The 17,933-nt window shown below is 40.6% G+C and overlaps 1 protein-coding gene across 7 annotated transcripts in view; it reads right to left on the minus strand.

Moving 5' to 3' along the window:
- CCDC30 (coiled-coil domain containing 30) overlaps window positions 1–17,933 on the minus strand; it is a 190,211-nt gene that overhangs the window by 50,776 nt on the left and 121,502 nt on the right. For all 7 annotated transcript variants that reach the window (XM_037997921.2, XM_037997911.2, XM_073007408.1 and 4 more), the window contains one exon: window positions 15,573–15,735. In XM_037997921.2, the coding sequence (XP_037853849.2) occupies window positions 15,573–15,735 (163 nt within the window). The remainder of the gene's footprint in view (window positions 1–15,572; window positions 15,736–17,933) is intronic.

Here is a 17,933-nt window from a genome sequence, read left to right on the forward strand (position 1 = left end):
TACATTTATTTACCTTTCTCTCAACTGCAAATGATGCTATGTATGGTCTATAAGTGTTTGTGTGTTTTCATAAATATTAACTTTATAATAGAGTTATGTATACTTTATGGTAGTAAAGATAAAATAGATAGTATCTACATATATGCTTTCACGACGTGTCTAACTTTTTCAATGTTTCTAAGCTATATGGTTCATCTGCAAGTTTTTTCAAATTCTGGCAAATCTTCAGAAAAATTTCCAAAAGAATCTGCATGCAAGTGAACCAACACAGTTGAAACCCATGTTGTTCATAGTCAACTGTAATGTTAAATAGGCTGAATTTATTAATATGAATGCACTTCTTGGACATTCAGGATTTAATGTGTTAATTTGAACATCTAAGAGTGACCTTGGGCCAGATGCAGTAGCTCATGCTTGTAATTCCAGCATTTTGGGAGGCCAAGGCAGGTGGATCACTTGAGCCCAGGAGTTCAAGACCAGCCTGGGCAACATATTGAAACTCTGTCTCTACATGCAATAATAATAATAAAAAAAATAGCCAGGCATGGTTGCACGTGCCTGTAGTCCCAGCTACTTGGGAGGCTGAGGCAAGAGGATCACTTAAGTCCAGGCAGTTGAGGCTGCAGTGAGCCATGATGGCACTACTGCACTCCGGCCTGGGCGACAGAGTGAGACCCTTTCTACAAAAAATAGTGACTTTGTTTGCTCTCTTGATTGACTGAAACTTGGACACAAAAGTGACTTATATTAAATGATATCAAGCTGCCAAATTTCTTTGGCATAAGGGAGAGAAAGGAATCCAAAAGTGTAAGCAGATGGGAAATTTGGAGTGGGTTTAAAGTTACTCTTCATAACCATGGGAATCCAAAAGATACTCCCCTCACCAAGGCTTTACCAAATAACACTGGTAAGAAAGCACCAAATTACTTGAAATGCTATATAATTCTAACCTATTGAGGATAATAGTGGAGGTGCTAACATCGAAATGGCTCCCTGATTTCAATGGGGATGATGGTACTACACAGTGTCAGAGGTCAAGCAGCAGTGCTTAACTTCCAGATACAAGGTAAGTATTATTAATGTTAGTAGGAAATTGGGCCAGAGATACAATCAAAGGGTTTGACCTATAGCTATCTTGTCATAGTTAATTGATGACAATGACTGTAGGACTAAAATATACAGGCAGCCAATTAAAGTCTTACTTGAAATGTATTTTCAAACAAAGAAGTAAGTAAATAAATAAATAAATAGAACTCCCTAGGTCTGGTGAACAGGGGCCCAACTTAAATGACAAGAATGGAAAGTAATGGCCTCCTGTTGTTCAATCCGTAGGCCTGGGTCAGCCCACAGACGCAGAGTCCTTAGAATGATGGGAGTGCTAGGTTTTCTTCAGGAAAAACCCTGTGATACTGACACAAGTATGTGATCTTCTCCCGAACATTCCCCAAAGAGGACCTGTAGTCTCTTATCAAAGTGACTGGGCATTGGAGAGAGAGAATTATATAGACTTTTGGGGAACTGCAGTACAGTGATTCCAAGTCAACACTAATACCTTGAAATCCAAAACACCATTTAATTTCACAATTCAGAGTGTGGACCTTAAGGAAATGAGGTGAAAAATGGAGTTAATCACAGTGTATCTTAGGACACGTTTGCAGTGATTCAATGGCTACGTGTATGTTTCTGAATCTCCTCAGTGGCTATTTCCCTAATTCTTGAATGTATAGTCAGAATAATCTGGAATAGCAGACTCTCCATACTGGCTTTCAACCTGAGGAGTGAGGGCTATTGATGGAAGAAAAGGCCAAGTGCTTGGAGTTGCCTCTTTAGATTCTGGAATCAACATACACCACATTTGTTCCTTCAACTCATTTAATTTAATTTAATTTTTTAAGAGACAGAATCTTACTCTCAAATGCCTTTCTAAAATTAACAAACCATTCCTTGCTGGCATTATTATTTTTTAGAGCTTGGGTCTTGTTCTGTTGCCCATGCGGGGATGCAGTGGTATAATCACAGCTCAGTGCAGCTTCAAATTCCTAGGCTCGAGTGATCCTCCCGCCTCAGCCTCCCAAGTAGCTAGGACTACAGGCATGTACCACCCAGCTAATTAGAAAAAAAAAATTGGAGAGACAGGGTCTTACTATGTTGCTCAGGCTGGTCTCGAACTTCTGGCCTCAAGCAATCCTTCCACCTCAGCCTCCTAAAGTCCTAGAATAACAGGTGTGAGCCACCATGCGTGTCCCTTCGACCCATTTATTAAGTGAGGGCTACAAGTTTTTAGTGGCGTCCAAAGCAAGACATTTTTCTTGCTTCCAAGTTTTGGCAGTTATGAATAAAGCTGCTATAAACATCCGTATGCAGGGTTTGGGTAGGCATAACTTTTTCAACTCCTTTGGGTAAATACGAAGGAGCATGGTTGCTGGATCATATGGTGAGAGTACATTTAGTTTTGTGAAAAACCAGCAAACTGTCTTCCAAAGTGACAGTGCCATTCTGCATTCCCACCAGCAATAAATGAGTGCAAGGATATTGCTTCATATGCTTGCCAGCATTTGGTGTTGTCAGTGCTCTGGATTTTGGTTCATTCTAATAGGTATGTAGTCGTATCTCATTGTTGTTATAATTTGCATGTCCCTGAGGACATATGATGTGGATGTTTCCCATATTTCCAGTTTACTGACAGCATTTATAGTGAATGGATGTTGGATTTTGTCAAATCCTTTTTATGCATTTGCCACGGTTTGAATGATGGTGTTCCCTCCAAAATTCCTGTTGAAACATAATTCCCAATGCAACAATATTAAGAGATACGGCCTTTGGGAGGTGATTAAGTCATGAGGGCTCTGTCCTCATGAATGGAATTAGCATCCTTCTAAAAGGGCTCCCCGTTGAAGGGAGCCCCCTCTTACCCTTTTATCCTTTCCATTGTGTGAAGACACAGAGTTCCTCCCCTCCAGAGGGTGCAGCAACAAAGTGCCATTTTGGAAGCAGAGAGCAGACATCATCAGACACCAATACTGCTGGCATCCCGATCTTAGACTTCCCAGCCTCTAGGACTGTAAGAAATAAATTTCTGTTGTTTATAAATTACCCAGCCTCAAGTATTTTGTTATAGCAACATAAACAGACTAAGACAGCATCGATAGATAGAATCATGTGATTTTCCTTTTTAGCTTGTTGATGCAATGAATTATACACTTTATTTTCAAATGTTGAAGCAGTTTTGCATACCTGAGATAAATCACTTGATCATGGTGCATAATTCTTTGTATACATTGTCGGATTTGGTTTGCTAATATTTTGTTGAGGATTTTTATATCTATGTGAGAGAAACTGGTCTATACTTTTCTTGTAATGTCTTTGGTTTTGGTATGAAGGGAATTCCAGCCTCATAGAATTAATTAGGGAGTATTCCCTCTGCTTCCATCTCCTAAAGAGACTATAGAGAATTTATTTAATTTATTTCTTAAATGTGTGGTGGAAATCACCAGTGAAACCATTTGGGCCTGTTGCTTTCTGTTTTAGAAGGTTAGTATATGGATTCAATTTCTTTAATAGATATAGTTCGATTCAGATTATCTATTTCTTCTTGTGTGAATTTTGGTAGACTATGTCAAGGAATTGGTCCATTTTATTTAGGTTATCACATTTGTGGGCATAAAGTTGTTCATAATATTTATTGATGATTACTCTAATGTTCGTGGCATCTGTAGTAATATTCCTTCTTTCATTTCTATAATTTGTAATTTGTAATTTATGTCCTCTCTCCCTCTTTTTTTTTTTTTGGTTAGCCTGGCTAGAGGCCTATCAATTTTATTTATCTTTTCAAAGAACCGGTTTTTAGTTTCGTTGTTCTATTGAGTTTCCATTTAAATTTCATTAATTTCTTTAAAAAATTTTTTACACAAACATCACCATGTTAGATAATTTCATTGATTTCTCCTCTAATTTTTATTTTTTTCCTGCTTACTTTGGATTTAATTTGCTCTTCTTTTTGTAATTGTCTAAGGTCAAAACTTAGATAATTGATTTTAGATCTTTTTTTTCTCTTCTGTGTATTTTCAAATACTCTGTCTTGAGCTCACTGATTCTTCTGCTTTATCCATTCTGCTGTCAACAGCCTTCAGTCCATTTTTCAGTTCAGCAATTGCATTTCTCACAGTTCTAGGATTTCTGTTCGATTTTTAATAATTTCAATATATTTGTTGAATTTATCTGATGAATTTCTGAATTTCTTTTCTGTGTTATCTTGGAATTCACTGAATTTCCTTAAAACTGCCATTTTGAATTCTTGATCCAAAACCTCACACATCGTCATCTTGTTAGGGCTGGTCACTGTCTCCTTGCTTTGTCTGTTTGGGGAGGTCATGGTTTCCTGTTTGCTGTTGTTCTTTTGGGCTTACATCTTTGTCTTCACATTGAAGGCTTACATCTTTGTCTTCACATTTATTCCAGTCTTTGCTGACTGGCTTCTTTTGGTCTTTCTAGGGTATGTTTGCTTAGAGGTTCTTTGAAGTTCACCTGTTGAATCCCCTTTACCCTAGGTCACTGCCTCCTTTTCAGGACTAGATGGGTGCCTTAAGCCAAGGTTTGCCTCAGTTCTCCAAAACATGTGGAGTGCTGCCCATCCTGGATTGTGGTTGGGGGTGTCCCAAAATGGGATGCCCTGGCTATGTGGGAAGGCTAGCTAGGGGTTCATGCCCAGAAGACTCATGGACTGTGCCTCATACAGCATGGTGGTGCAGAACAGCCACTCTGATTTTGCATCTCCTTTGGCTGAGATAAACAGGACGATTTTGTGGGCTGGAGTTGTTAGTCACAATCCCTCTTTTTGTTTCAAGCTGCCTTCAGGGGTTTTTCTCCTTTCAGACACTCACAATGCTTCCCGTCTTTCTTCTCTTCTAATATATACATTTAATGCTATAAATGTCCTTCATAGAACCACTTTCCAACAAATTTTGATAAGTTGTATTTTCACTTTCATTTAGTTCAAAATATTTTGAAATTTCTCTTGTGATTTCTTCTTTGACTTTTGTGTTTACAAGTCTGTTGTTTTAATCTCCAAGTATTTGGGAGTTTTCCAGCTATCTTTCTGTTACTGATTTCTAGTTTAATTCCATTAGGGTCTGTATTAGTCCATTCTCACACAACTATAAGGAAGTACCTGAGACTGGGTAATTTATGAAGAAAAGATATTTAATTGACTTGCAGTTCCACAAGCTATACAGGAAGTATGACTGGGAGGCCTCAGGAAACTTACAATCATGGCGGAAGGTGAAGGGGAAGCAAGACATGTCTTACCACAGCGGAGTTGGGGAGAGAGAGAGAGAAAGAGGGAGGGAGGGAGGAAGAGAGAGCATGAGAGCGACAGTGAGAGAGAGAGAGAGAGAGAGAGAGAGAGAGAGAGAGAGAGAGAGAGCGCACAGGGGGAAGTGTTACACACTTTCAAACAACCAGATCTCGTGAGAACTCTATCATGAGGCAGCACTAGGGGGATGGTGCTAAACCATCAGAAACCACTCCAATGATCCAATCACCTCCCACAAGACCCCTCCTCCAACGCTCGGGATCACTAATCAACATGAGATTTGGGTGGGGACACAAAGCCAAACCATATCAGGGTCTGAGAGTATGCATTGCATGATTTCTATTCTTTCATGTTTGTTAATGTGTGTTTTATGGCCCAGAATGTGGTCTATCTTGATTAACATTCCATGACAGCTTGAGAAGAATGTGTAATCTGCTGTTGTTGAATGAAGTAGTCTATAGATGTCCACTATATCCGGCTGGTTTATAGTGGTGTGGATTTCAACTATGTCCTCACTGATTTTCTGCCTGCTGGATCTGTCCATTACTGATAGAGAGGTATTAAAATCTGCAATGAATTCACCTACTCCTCCTTGCAGTTGTATCAATTTTTGCCTCACATATTTTGACATTCTTTTGTTAGGCACATACATATTAAAGATTGTTTTTGTCTTCTTGGAGAATTGACCTTTTTAATCATTAAATAATGTTCCTCTTTATCCTGGATAAGTTCCCCATATGATTTGGTTCTGTTTCCCCCACCAAATCTCATGCTGAATTGTGATCCCGAGTCTTGAAGGTAGGGCCTCGTGGAAGGTGATTGGATCATGGGGGTGGTTTCTAATGGTTTAGCTTCATGCTCCTAGTGTTGTCTGGTGATAGAGTTGTCACAAGATCCAGTTGTTTGAAAGTGTTTAGCACCTCCCGTCTCACTCTCTCTTCCTCCTCCAGCCATGTAAGATGTGCCTTGCTTCCCCTTTATCTTCTGCCATAATTGTAAGTATCCTGAAGTCTCCCCAGCCATGTAGGATGGTGAATCAATTAAAACTCTTTTCTTTATAGATTACCCAGTCTCAGGTATGTCTTTATAGCAGCACGAGAACAGACTAATACACTTCCCTTGCTCTGAAGTATGTGCTGTCTGAAATTAATTTAGCTACTCTCACTTTCTTTTGATTAGTGTTAGCATGTTACATCCTTCTCCATCCATTTACTTTTAATTTACATATGTCTTTATATTTAAAGTGGGCTTCTTGTAGACAACATATAGTTGGGTTTTGTTCAACTTTGACCAATTTAGACATTCTCTTTTAATTGGTGGACTTAAATCATTGATGTCTAAAGTGATTATTAATATAATTGGATTAATATCTACCATATTTATTACTGTTTTCTATTAGTTGTTCTTTGTTGCTATTTTTGTCTTCCATGCTTTTTATGCCTTTTGTGATTTTAATTGAGCATTTAATATGATTCCATTGTCTCTCCTTTCTTAGGGTATCAGTTGTACTTCTTTCTATTTTTTCTAGTGGCCCTAGAGTTTAAAATATACAACTAACCCAAGTCTGCTTTCAAATAACACTATACCACTTCACAGTTAGTATGAGTACCTTATAATAAGAAGATAATCCTAATTCTTCCTTCTTGTCCCTTATATCATTGTTGTCATTAATTCAGTTACACATAAGCATATCTAAGTGTACATATGTGTGTGTATACATATTTATACACACAATTATATATGACACACATAATCAAATACATTGTTGCTATTATACTGAACAACTTACCTCTTAGATCAACTAAAATTTAAAAATGAAACTTTTTACTTTACCATCACTTATTTATTCTCCAATGCTTTTCCTTCCTTATGTAGATCCTGGTTTCTGGTCTATATTTTATTTCCCTTCTCTCTAAAGAACTTCTTTTAACATTTCTTGCAAGGTAACAGATTCCCTTAATTTTTTTTGTCTGAGAAAGTATTTCTCTTTCACTTAGAAACAATTTTTTGTTGTTGTTGTTGAGATAGAGTCTTACTATGTTGCCCAGGTTGGTCTCAAACTCCTGATCTTGAGCGATCTTCCCATCTTGGCCTCCCAAAGTACTGGGATTACAGGTGAGAGCCACCACACCTGGCCCTCACCTTTACTTTTTTTTTTTTTTTTTTTGAGACAGGGTCCCACTCTGTCACCCTGGCTGAAGTGCAGTGGCATGACCAACTTGGACATTCTCTTTTAATTGGTGCCTTTAAACCATTGATGTCTAAAGTGATTATTAATATAATTTGATTTATATCTACCATATTTATTACTATTTTCTATTAGTTGTTATTATTCTTTGTTGCTACTTTTGTCTTCCATGCTTTTTCTGCCTTTTGTAATTTTAATTGAGCATTTTATATAATTCCATTGTCCCTCCTTTCTTACTGTATCAGCTCATTGCAGCCTCAACCTCCTGGGCTCAAAAAATCCTTCCACCTTAACCCACTCCCAGATCCCCACCCCACCCCCAGTAGCTGGAATTAGAGATGCATGCCACCACATCCAGCTTTTATATATATATATTAGAGATAAGGTTATCACTATGTTGCCCAGATTGATCTTGAACTCCTTGGCTCAAGAGATCCTCCTGCCTCGGCCTCCCAAGGTGCTGGGATTACAGGTATGAGCCACCATGCCCAGCTTCCCTCACTTTTGAAGGATAATTTTGCAAAGTACAGAATTCTAGGTTGATAATTTTTTCTGTCAATACTTTACTATTTATGTATTTATTTATTTCACAGGCCAGAATGCAGTGGTGCAATCATGGTTACTGCAGCTTTGAACTCCTGGGCTCAAGCGATCCTCCCACCTCAGCCTCCCAAGCAGTTGGGATTGCAGGTGGTGCTCCACCACACCTGGCTGTTTTTTTTTTTTTTTTTCCATTTTTTTGTAGAGATTGGAGTCTCACTATGTTGCTCAGGCTGGTCTTGAACTCCTGGCCTTAAGTGATCCTCCTGCCTCAGCCTCCCAAAATGCTGGGATTACAGGTGTGAGCCACTGTGCCTGGCCATTTTTTTTTAAAGGCAGATCCTTGCTTTGTCCCCTAGACGGGAATGCAGTGGCGTGATCACAACTCACTGCCGCCTAGACCTTCAGGCTCAAGCGATCCTCCTCCCCTAGCCTCCTGAAATGGTATAGTGTTATTTGAAAGTGGACTTGGGTTAGTTGTATATTGTAAACTCTAGGGCCACTCAGCTGGGACCACAGGTGTGCACCACCATACCCAGCTAATTAAAAAACTTTTTTGGTAGGGATGGGGTTTCACCATGTTGCCCAGGCTGGTCTCAAGTGACCTTTCTGCCTCGGCTTCTCAAAGTGCTGGGATTACAGGTGCGAACCACTGTGCCCAGCCTCAACACTTTAAATATTTCACTCCACTCTTCTCTTGCTTGCATGGTTTCTGAAGAAAAGTCGGAAGTAATTCTTATCTTTGTTCCTCTCTGGGTAAGGCTATTTATTTTTTCCTCTTTCAGGATTTTTTTTTCTCTTTGATTTTCTGTCATTTGAAAATTTTATGCCTAGATGTAGTTTTTCAGGCATTTATCCGCTTGATGGTCTCTCAGCTTCCTGAATCTCTGGTTTGGTGTCTGACGTTAATCTCAGGAAATTCTCAATCATGATTATTATTTCAAATATGTCTTCTGTTCCTTCCTCTATTTCTTCTCCTTTGGTTATTTCCCATATATATCTATCATACCTCTTACATTTATCCCACAGATCTTAGATATTCTGTTGTTTTTGTTTGTTTGTTTTAGCATTTTTTTGTTTGCTTTTCAGTTTTGTAGATTTCTATTAAGATGTCCTCAAGGACAGAGGCTCTTTCCTCAGTTGTATGCAGTCTATTAATAAGCCCATCAAGGTATTCATTTCTGTTACAGTGTTTTTGATCTTGACTTAAACATCAAAAACACTGTAACAGAATTTCTGTGTGGTTCTTTCTTAGGATTTCCCTCTCTCTGCTGCATTGTCCATCTCTTCTTGCATGTGGTCTGCTTTATTCATTAGAGCCCTCAGCACATTAATCATAGTTATTTAAAATTTCTGGTCTGATAATTTCAATATTCCTGCTATATCTGAGTCTGCTTCTAATGTTTACTCTGTCTGCTCAAACTGTGTTTTTTGCCTTTTAGTGTGTCTTGTAATTTTTTCTTGATAGCGAAACATGATGCATTGGGTAAAGGAAACTGCTGTTAAATGGGTCATTAGTGACGTGGTGGTGAAGTGTTGGGGTGGATGGGTGGCATTCTATAGCTCTGTGATTAGGTACAGTCTTTTAGTAAGCTTGTGCCTCTGGACTGCGAACTTCACATGTGCTTGTTTTTTTTCTCCACCCACCTCCCTTTTTGCAGGACAAGATGGCTAGAGTTGGCTGGAGTTGGATATTTCTATTTCCCTAGGTCTGTTAGCCTCTGACAAAACCCCAGCAGCTTAGGCTCTGGTTAGTTTCTCCTGTGGGCTGACCTTGTTAGGAAGTTTCAAATGCTCCCCTTCTCTCCCCCTGCTGGAAGCAAAAGGGGATTTTTCTCAGATATTCACTATAAGAACCTGGTATGCTAAAGGAGGTAACACTCACAAATGTGTCTAAGTCCCCTAATGACTGGGTCCCTCTGGAGTTTCTCTCTCAGACTTGATACGCTGAGCCTCCAGCAATCCATCATTTACTGTTCAGGTTTCCAAACCTGGGCACTGGCCCTCATGAAGGTTTTGCTCCAGTAAGTTGTGATTGTCTGTATTTGCCTATAGGTATCTCTAATTTTCGGGGTAGTGGTTTGGACTGTGACCTCTCTCCTCTGAAGGATCTGGGGAAATGTGTTGATTTTTCAGTTTGTTTGGCATTTCACTTGTTGTCAGGATACAGTGACAACTTCCAAGCTTCTTCCATGCTAGATCAGAACCTAGAAGTCTGTTTCACATGTTTTTGCTCACCACAGGGCATTCGCACCAGAGGCGTCACTCAATAATCAGATGGAACGAACAGTGCTTTCTGTACATGTCAATTAGCCTCTTTCTAGCACTCATTTGCCTGCTTAGTGGGCTCATGGACAAGGTGCGTGATAGCAGGAATATATATTTTTCAGGGAGTCACTAAGGCTAATCCACTTAATTTGCCAAACGCCAAGATCCCAATATAAATGCTGAGCAAGTAATATGGCACCATCTCCTGGGAGAACCAGCAAGCAACCTGGTAGCAGGTTCATTACCTTTCTATCATGGATAGAATGACAATTTGCTCTCAGTGGACTAGAGACTTATTTTAAATATGGATTAGTTTTTTCTTTTGTTTTTCTTTTTCTGAGACAGCGTCTTGCTCTGTTGCCCAGGCTGGAATGCAGTGGCGCAATCTCAGCTCACTGCAACTTTTGCCTCCCGGGCTCAAGCGACTCTCCTGCCTCAGCCTCCCAAGTAGCTGGAATTACAGGCATGCGCCTCCACACCCGGCTAATTTTTGTATTTTTAGTAGAGAGAGGATTTCTCCATGTTGGCCAGGATGGTCTCGAATTCCTGACCTCAAGTGATCTGCCCCACCTTGGGCTTCCAAAGTGCTGGGATGGCAGGCATTAGCCACCATGCCTGGCCTGGATTTGCTTTTTCTGTCCATAATGCTTTTGCCAGGACCACCATCTGTGGACTTACCAAATTCCTTATTTCTTGTCATGATATATAACTCAGATCTAGACTTGTAGTAATAATAGTAAAAAAAAAAAAAACCAAAACATTGCTTCTGACCAAGAAAATCATTCTACAGTAAGAAAAGTGAAACAATGGCTCATATAATCATATGATTCATTGGTTCTACTATATATCCTGTCATGCAGAAAAACCAATCTGGAAAAAAAAAAAAACAACAGTGAAATTACCTATGGACGACTTAGCTATGATGCTGGCCAGTTGACAACACTTCATAGGTTTGAGGTGCTGTCTTACAAGATGATGTATAAACTTTTAACTGTGATTGATACATGATATTATTTCTCCCCTCGCCAGAATACATGAAAAGGGACCAAGAGATGAAATTGGGAATGGCTTCTTATGCCAATACCCATTAGCAAAATGTGTGCTATTGTATTACTGGTAGTTAACTTTATATAATTTTTTCTGTTTTAATTTTTAAAATTTTCATTTCTTTTTTATTTTATTCAGAGCAGAAGACCATGATGTTTTAATTTAAGAAATGAGATATTGCTATGTTGCCCAGTCTGGAATACAGGGGCTATTCACAGGTGCAATCATAGCATACTGAGCCTTGAACTTCTGGCCACAAGCAATCCTTCTGCCTCAGTCTCCTAAGCAGCTAGTACTACAGGCACATGCTTAATTATAAGTTTCTGGCTTCTAATTAAGCTTTTTCTTTTTTCACTTGAGGTCTCACTCTGTCACTCAGGCTGCAGTGCAGTGACACAAACATAAGTCACTGAAGCCTTGACCTCCTGGGCTCAAGCAATCCTCCCACCTCAGCCTTCCAAGTAGCTAGAGCTGCAGGTGCACACCATCAGGCCCAGCTAATTAAAAAAAATTTTTTTTTGTAGAGACAGGGTCTTGCTATGTTGCCTAGGCCGGTCTCAAACTCCTGAGCTCAAGCAATCCTCCCACCTCAGCGTCCTAAATCATTGGGATTATAGTCGTGAGCCACCACATCTGGCCTATAATTAAGTTTTAATGTTATAGTATATCCATGCATGTGGATTGAGACTGAAGTAAAATGAAAATCACCCCAAAATAATCATAGATACTGATTGGACTTTGAGTATTCTTATTTTTATGCAGACAGTGTGCCTTTATATGATTTATAGTGCATCATATTAAGTGGAAGCATGATATTCTTCTTGTAGTTTAGAAGTTAAGCCACAAGGTAAAAGCATTTGTATGGATGCTGAGTATCCAAAGTGGACTGTGCTAGAACTCAACATGACCCCACTCTTCTAAGCTTTCCCCTGGGCCATGAGCTTGGAAGCCTGAAAACTGCATTTTCCAGACTCCCCTGCTAGCAGGGATCAAGTGTAGTCTCTGCAGATGAGAGGAACTTGCACACAATTTGGAAAGCATAAGGGAAGGAAAAGTAATTTTTCTTGTGTTACTGTGGTATAATACATACATATTTTGATCTTTGTCCTATTTCCTGGCACGCTGCTCCTAAAACTCTTGGAATCTTTGAATGATAAGTGTCTTTTTGTAAACTAATGAGAAGACCGATGAGCTACCATGCCTGGCTACATACTTTTAAACAACCAGATCTCATGAAGAGCACACTCACTATCAGGAGGACAGCACCAAGCCATTCATGATGGATGCACTCCAATGACCCAAACACCTCCCCTCAGACCCAACCTCCAACAACGGGGATTACATTTCAACATGAGATTTGGAGGGGACAAAGATCCAAGCCGTATCCTTCCACCCATGACCCCTCAAATTGCATGTCTTTCTCACACTACAAAATACAATCAACCCCTACAAATAGTCCCCGAAAGTCTTAACTCATTAAGCATCAAGTCCAAAGTCCTAAGTCTCTTCTGAGACTTATCTCCTTCCACTTATGAGCCTGTAAAAATCAAAATAAGTCATTTACTCCCAAGATACAATGGTAGTACAGGCTTTAGGTAAACATCACAATTCCAAAAGGGAAAAATTAGCGAAAAGAAAGAGTCAGGCCGGGCGCGGTGGCTCAAGCCTGTAATCCCAGCACTTTGGGAGGCCGAGACGGGCGGATCACGAGGTCAGAAGATCAAGACCATCCTGGCTAACACGGTGAAACCCCGTCTCTACTAAAAAATACAAAAAAAATAGCCGGGCGAGGTGGCGGGCGCCTGTAGTCCCAGCTACTCCGGAGGCTGAGGCAGGAGAATGACGTAAACCCGGGAGGCGGAGCTTGCAGTGAGCTGAGATCCGGCCACTGCACTCCAGCCTGGGCGACAGAGCCAGACTCCGTATCAAAAAAAAAAAGAGTCAACAGGCCCCATGCAAGTCTAAATCTCAGCAAGGCAGTCATTAAATCTTAAAGCTCCAAAATACTCTCCCTTGACTCCATGTCCCACATCCAGGGCACAATGGTGCAATGGGTAGGCTCCCAAGGCCTTCGGCAGTTCTCCTGTGGCTTTGCGGCCGCAGCCCCTGTGGCTGATCTCACTGGTTGGAGTTGGGTGTCTGAGGCTTTCCCAGATACAGGGTGCAAGCTGCCTGTGGAGCTACCATTCTGGGGTCTGGAGGGCAGTGGCCCACTTCTTATAGCTCCAATAGGCAGTGCCCTAGTGGGGACTCTGTGTGGGGACCCCAACCCCACGTTTCCCCTCAGCATTGCCCTATTAGAACTTCTCTGTGAGGGCTCTGCCCCTGTGGCAGGGTTCTGCCTGGGCACCCAGGCTTTCTCACACATCATCTGAAATCTATGTGGGAGCTGCCAAGCCTCCTTCACTCTTGCAATCTATGTGCCCACAGGTTTAATACCACATGAAAGGCACCAAGGTTTATGGTTTGCATCCTCTGGACAGGCAGCCTTAGCTGTGTCTGGGGTCCTTTGAGCCACAGCTGAGCTGTAGTACCCTGCTGGGATTCTTTCTCTGCCACATGGCCAGGCTGCAAATTTGCTGAATTTTTATGCTCTGCTTCCCTTTTGAATATAAGTTCCAACTTTAAGTCATTCCTTTGCTCCCATATCTGATCATAGGTTGTTACAAGGAGTCAGGCCACATCTTGAATGCTTTGCTGCTTAGAAATTTCTTCTGCCAGAGACCCTAACTCACCGCTCTTAAGTTCAAACTTCCACAGATCCTTGGTACCTGAACACAATGCAGGATTTCTTTGCTAGGGTATAACACGAGTGATGTTTATTCCAGTTCCCAATAACTTCCTCATTTCCATCTGAGACCTCACTAGGCTGGCCTTTACTGTGTATATTTCTATCAAAAAAATATACACATATTTTGTATATGTATTTTGGTCACAACCATTTAACCAGTCTCTAAGCAGCTACAAATTTTCATCCTCTTTTTTTTTTTTTTTAGACAGGGTCTTGCTGTGTCACCCGGGCTGTAGTGTAGTGGCATGATCATGGCTCACTGCAACCCCGACCTCCCAGCTCAAGTGATCTTCCCACCTCAGCCTCCTGAGTAGCTGGTGCTACAGGTCTGTGCCACCATGTCTGGCTAATTTGTTATTTTTTTGTTGAGACAAGGTCTCACTATGTTGCCCAGGCTGGCCTCGAATTCCTGGCAAGTGCTGGGATTACAGTTGTGAGCCACTGCTCCTGGTCCTCCTGTCGTCTACTGAGCCCTCCAAACTCTTCCAATCTCTGCCTGTTACCCAGTTCCAAAGCTGCTTTCACATTTTCAGGTATCTTTTTCAGCAACGCTCCGCTTCTTGGTACCAATTTTCTGCATCAAGCTGTTCTTGCACTGCTATAAAGAAATATCTGAGACTGGGTAATTTATAAAGAAAAGAAGTTTAATTGGCTTACAGATATGCAGACTATACAGGAAGCATGGTATTGCCATCTGCTCAGCTTCTGGTGAGGGCCTTAGGAAGCTAACAATCATGGTGGTAGGTGAAATGGGAGCAGACATGTCACATGGCGAGAGTGGGAGCAAGAGAGAGCAGAGAGGTGCCACACACTTTTAAACATCTAGATCTCACAATAAGTCATTATCGTGAGGACAGCATCAAGTCATTTATGAGGAAGCCACCCCCATGACCAAACCACCTCCCCCCAAGCCCCACCTCCAATGATGGGGATTACATTTCAGCATGAGATTTGGGGAGGAGAATCATCCAAACTATATCAGAAGTGAAGTATTGAGAGTGGTACGAGTATAGAAAGAAGAAACAGGTTTGTTTGTCTTTCCCCCCAACAGTTCTCTAGCACTAGCAGATGGATAAAAGGGCAGACAACAGATGAGACATTTGCAGGAGCTTCAGGAGAGTTCCTGCAAATTCTCCACTTTGACGCTGCAGGAGGTGACTTCTCTGTGATTTCTGAATTTCTGGATTTATTGAAAGCTAGCAGCAGTCCTTTCTGACTCTACTCTCCCCTGGTCCCTTCCAACTGTTTTGTAAGCTCTTATTCCCATTAAATCTCTTCTTGCTTGAAATACCTAGAGTAGATTCTACTTTCCTGACTGAACCCTGACTAAACAATTAAGTTTAGTAAAGTGCTAGGCACTCAATAAGAATTTAGCTGTGACTAATGGGAATAGGAAAACTGAGAAGCATGTCTATTTACTTTCTTACCTCATCATATTTTCTTTTCTCATTTTCCAGTTGTTTAAGTAGGGCCTCTTGTTGCTGAATTCTGGATTGTTGCTGAGAACAGGTCCTTTCCAGTAGATTTTCTTTATCTTGTAAGGTTCTCACTTGCCTGTGTAACTCATCTATGTTCTGATATAGGAGTTTCCTGAGGGCAATTAATGTACATTAAATCACACTATGAATTGCAAATGAAATTCAGACCTAAAATTTTATGGCATCACAAGGGTTTTTGTTTGTTTGTTTGTTTGTTTTTTTTGGTTCAATGAAGTAGGGTATGTGTCTATAAGCTAAAGGGACCAACACAGGGAACCTCTTTTGTGACAGAAGCTTTCCTTAGTTCTCTCACTCACTCATCAAAATGACCCTATGAGGAAAAAGTAATTGTCCTTATTTCAGAGATGAGGAAGTTGTGGTACAGAGAACAGTTAAGACAAGGTGGAGGTAGGGCTTGAATCCTGAATCCCATATTCTTTCTTCCTTACTGCTTTACGAGTGGAGCCCTTCATCTTCTGGGTTCAAGGTAATGTTAGTTAAAAGCACTATTGATACTAATAAGTACACATTAACACTGCTATAAATGAATCATAAATAAGCCTGCATTTTATGAGAAAAATTACCATTTTCCGAAAGAGGGCAAAGTAACTCAAGAGAATTTTACCCCAAATATGGTATCCTGGTATACTAAATATTTTGAATGAAAAGCCCTTAGAGATCAGCAGATGCTAGAAGAGGCTTTTCCCTTATCTGCATGAAGACTGGACTTACCAAGGAGAATAATTATACCCATTGTCTCCCTGAAATTGCATTATTTATGGATCTTCAGAAAAGAAGATTGAGGAATATAACAACTCCTCCACAGACCTTTTCACAAGACAACGATTATCTCTTAAACTCATTCAAATTCCCAGGAGAATAATTTATGAATTAATTTTTGTCTCCAGGGTCCCTTCATTTTCCCTAATGAGTTACTGTCCTTTGGAATTGTCTACATTCCTCATCTCCCTCTGCCCTGGAAACGGGTATGTAAGCTTCTGCAACACACTCAGCTACTGGGTCATCACACTTGATTTTCCCCACCCCACGTTAATAAAATTGTGTTTGCTTTTTCTCCTATTAATCTGCCTTTTGTCAGTTGGCTTTTCAGAAAACCTTCAGAAGGGGAGGGGAAATTTTCCCTTCACCCCTACAAGGGCCATTAGCACTTTGCTCTTTCAGTCTCGTTATGAAACTGGCCCAACTGTCCCATAGAAATTACATTTATAGTTTTTCGAACAAATGTAGAAATGTACCCTCCCAGTCTTAAAACTTGAAATTTATATCTGAGTTCCTCCCTCAGGAGACTGACCCTCAGGCAAGAAACTAAAATTCACCAGATCATAGCATCCAGAAAATGAGATGCCTCATTCCTTATGATTGGTTCCTTACCCCTCACTAATTCCTGTTTTACATTCCTTCCCTGCTATAACCCCCCAAATTTCAGTTGGTCAGGGAGATAGATTTGAGACTGATCTCGCATTCTCCTCAACTGTGGCACCCTAATAAAGCCTTCTTCCCTGGCAATACTCATTGCACTTCTCTGGCAATACTCATTGCACTAAGCAATGGGACCTAGACCAAACCCTTGGCATTTCAGGAATAGAGTACAGTTTGTGGAAAGACTTTTCTGAGGATTTCAGACCAAGGTTCTCTGGACTTAGGAGATTCATCTCGAAGACTGTGATGATGATAATGAAATAGTACTGGTGGGCAAAAGTCTCACCTGCATGCTAGGGCAGTAAAATACTGACATTAGACAAATAAGTTTGCTTTCTCTAACTTCAGTATTCTGAGAAATCAACAGGTTACTGGGGGATGATTATATTTGAGACATGGGCTCACATCTCTCCACCTCTAGTTCTTCTCCTTACGTTTCTTGGATATAAGTGCAGACTCTCCAAGGACTGCTATAGCTAATTTTCTACCTTTCACATCCACTTCTACAGCAATATCCTCTCTTTCATCTCTCCTTCATCTAATTAACTGTATACCTGCTATTATGGCCTACTTCTTTTTGGTTACACTCTCAATTTCCGAACTAAGAGAGAAGCCTTGGAACTAAAAGAGAAGTTTTGATCCACTGAAACTAAAAACACTTGAGTTATTGGCAGTAGAATTTGAGACCTGAAAACTAGAATTGGAAAGTAGGAAGTTGGCTGGACATGGTGGCTCACACCTATAATCCCAGCACTTTGGGAGGCCAAAGTAGGAGGATCGCTTGAGCCCAAAAGTTCAAGAGCAGCCTGGGCAACATAGTGAGAACTTGTCTCTATAAAATTTTTTTTTTTAAATTAGACAGGCATGGTG

This window comes from Chlorocebus sabaeus, chromosome 20 (genome assembly GCF_047675955.1).
Source record: "Chlorocebus sabaeus isolate Y175 chromosome 20, mChlSab1.0.hap1, whole genome shotgun sequence".
Lineage (NCBI taxonomy): Eukaryota > Metazoa > Chordata > Mammalia > Primates > Cercopithecidae > Chlorocebus > Chlorocebus sabaeus.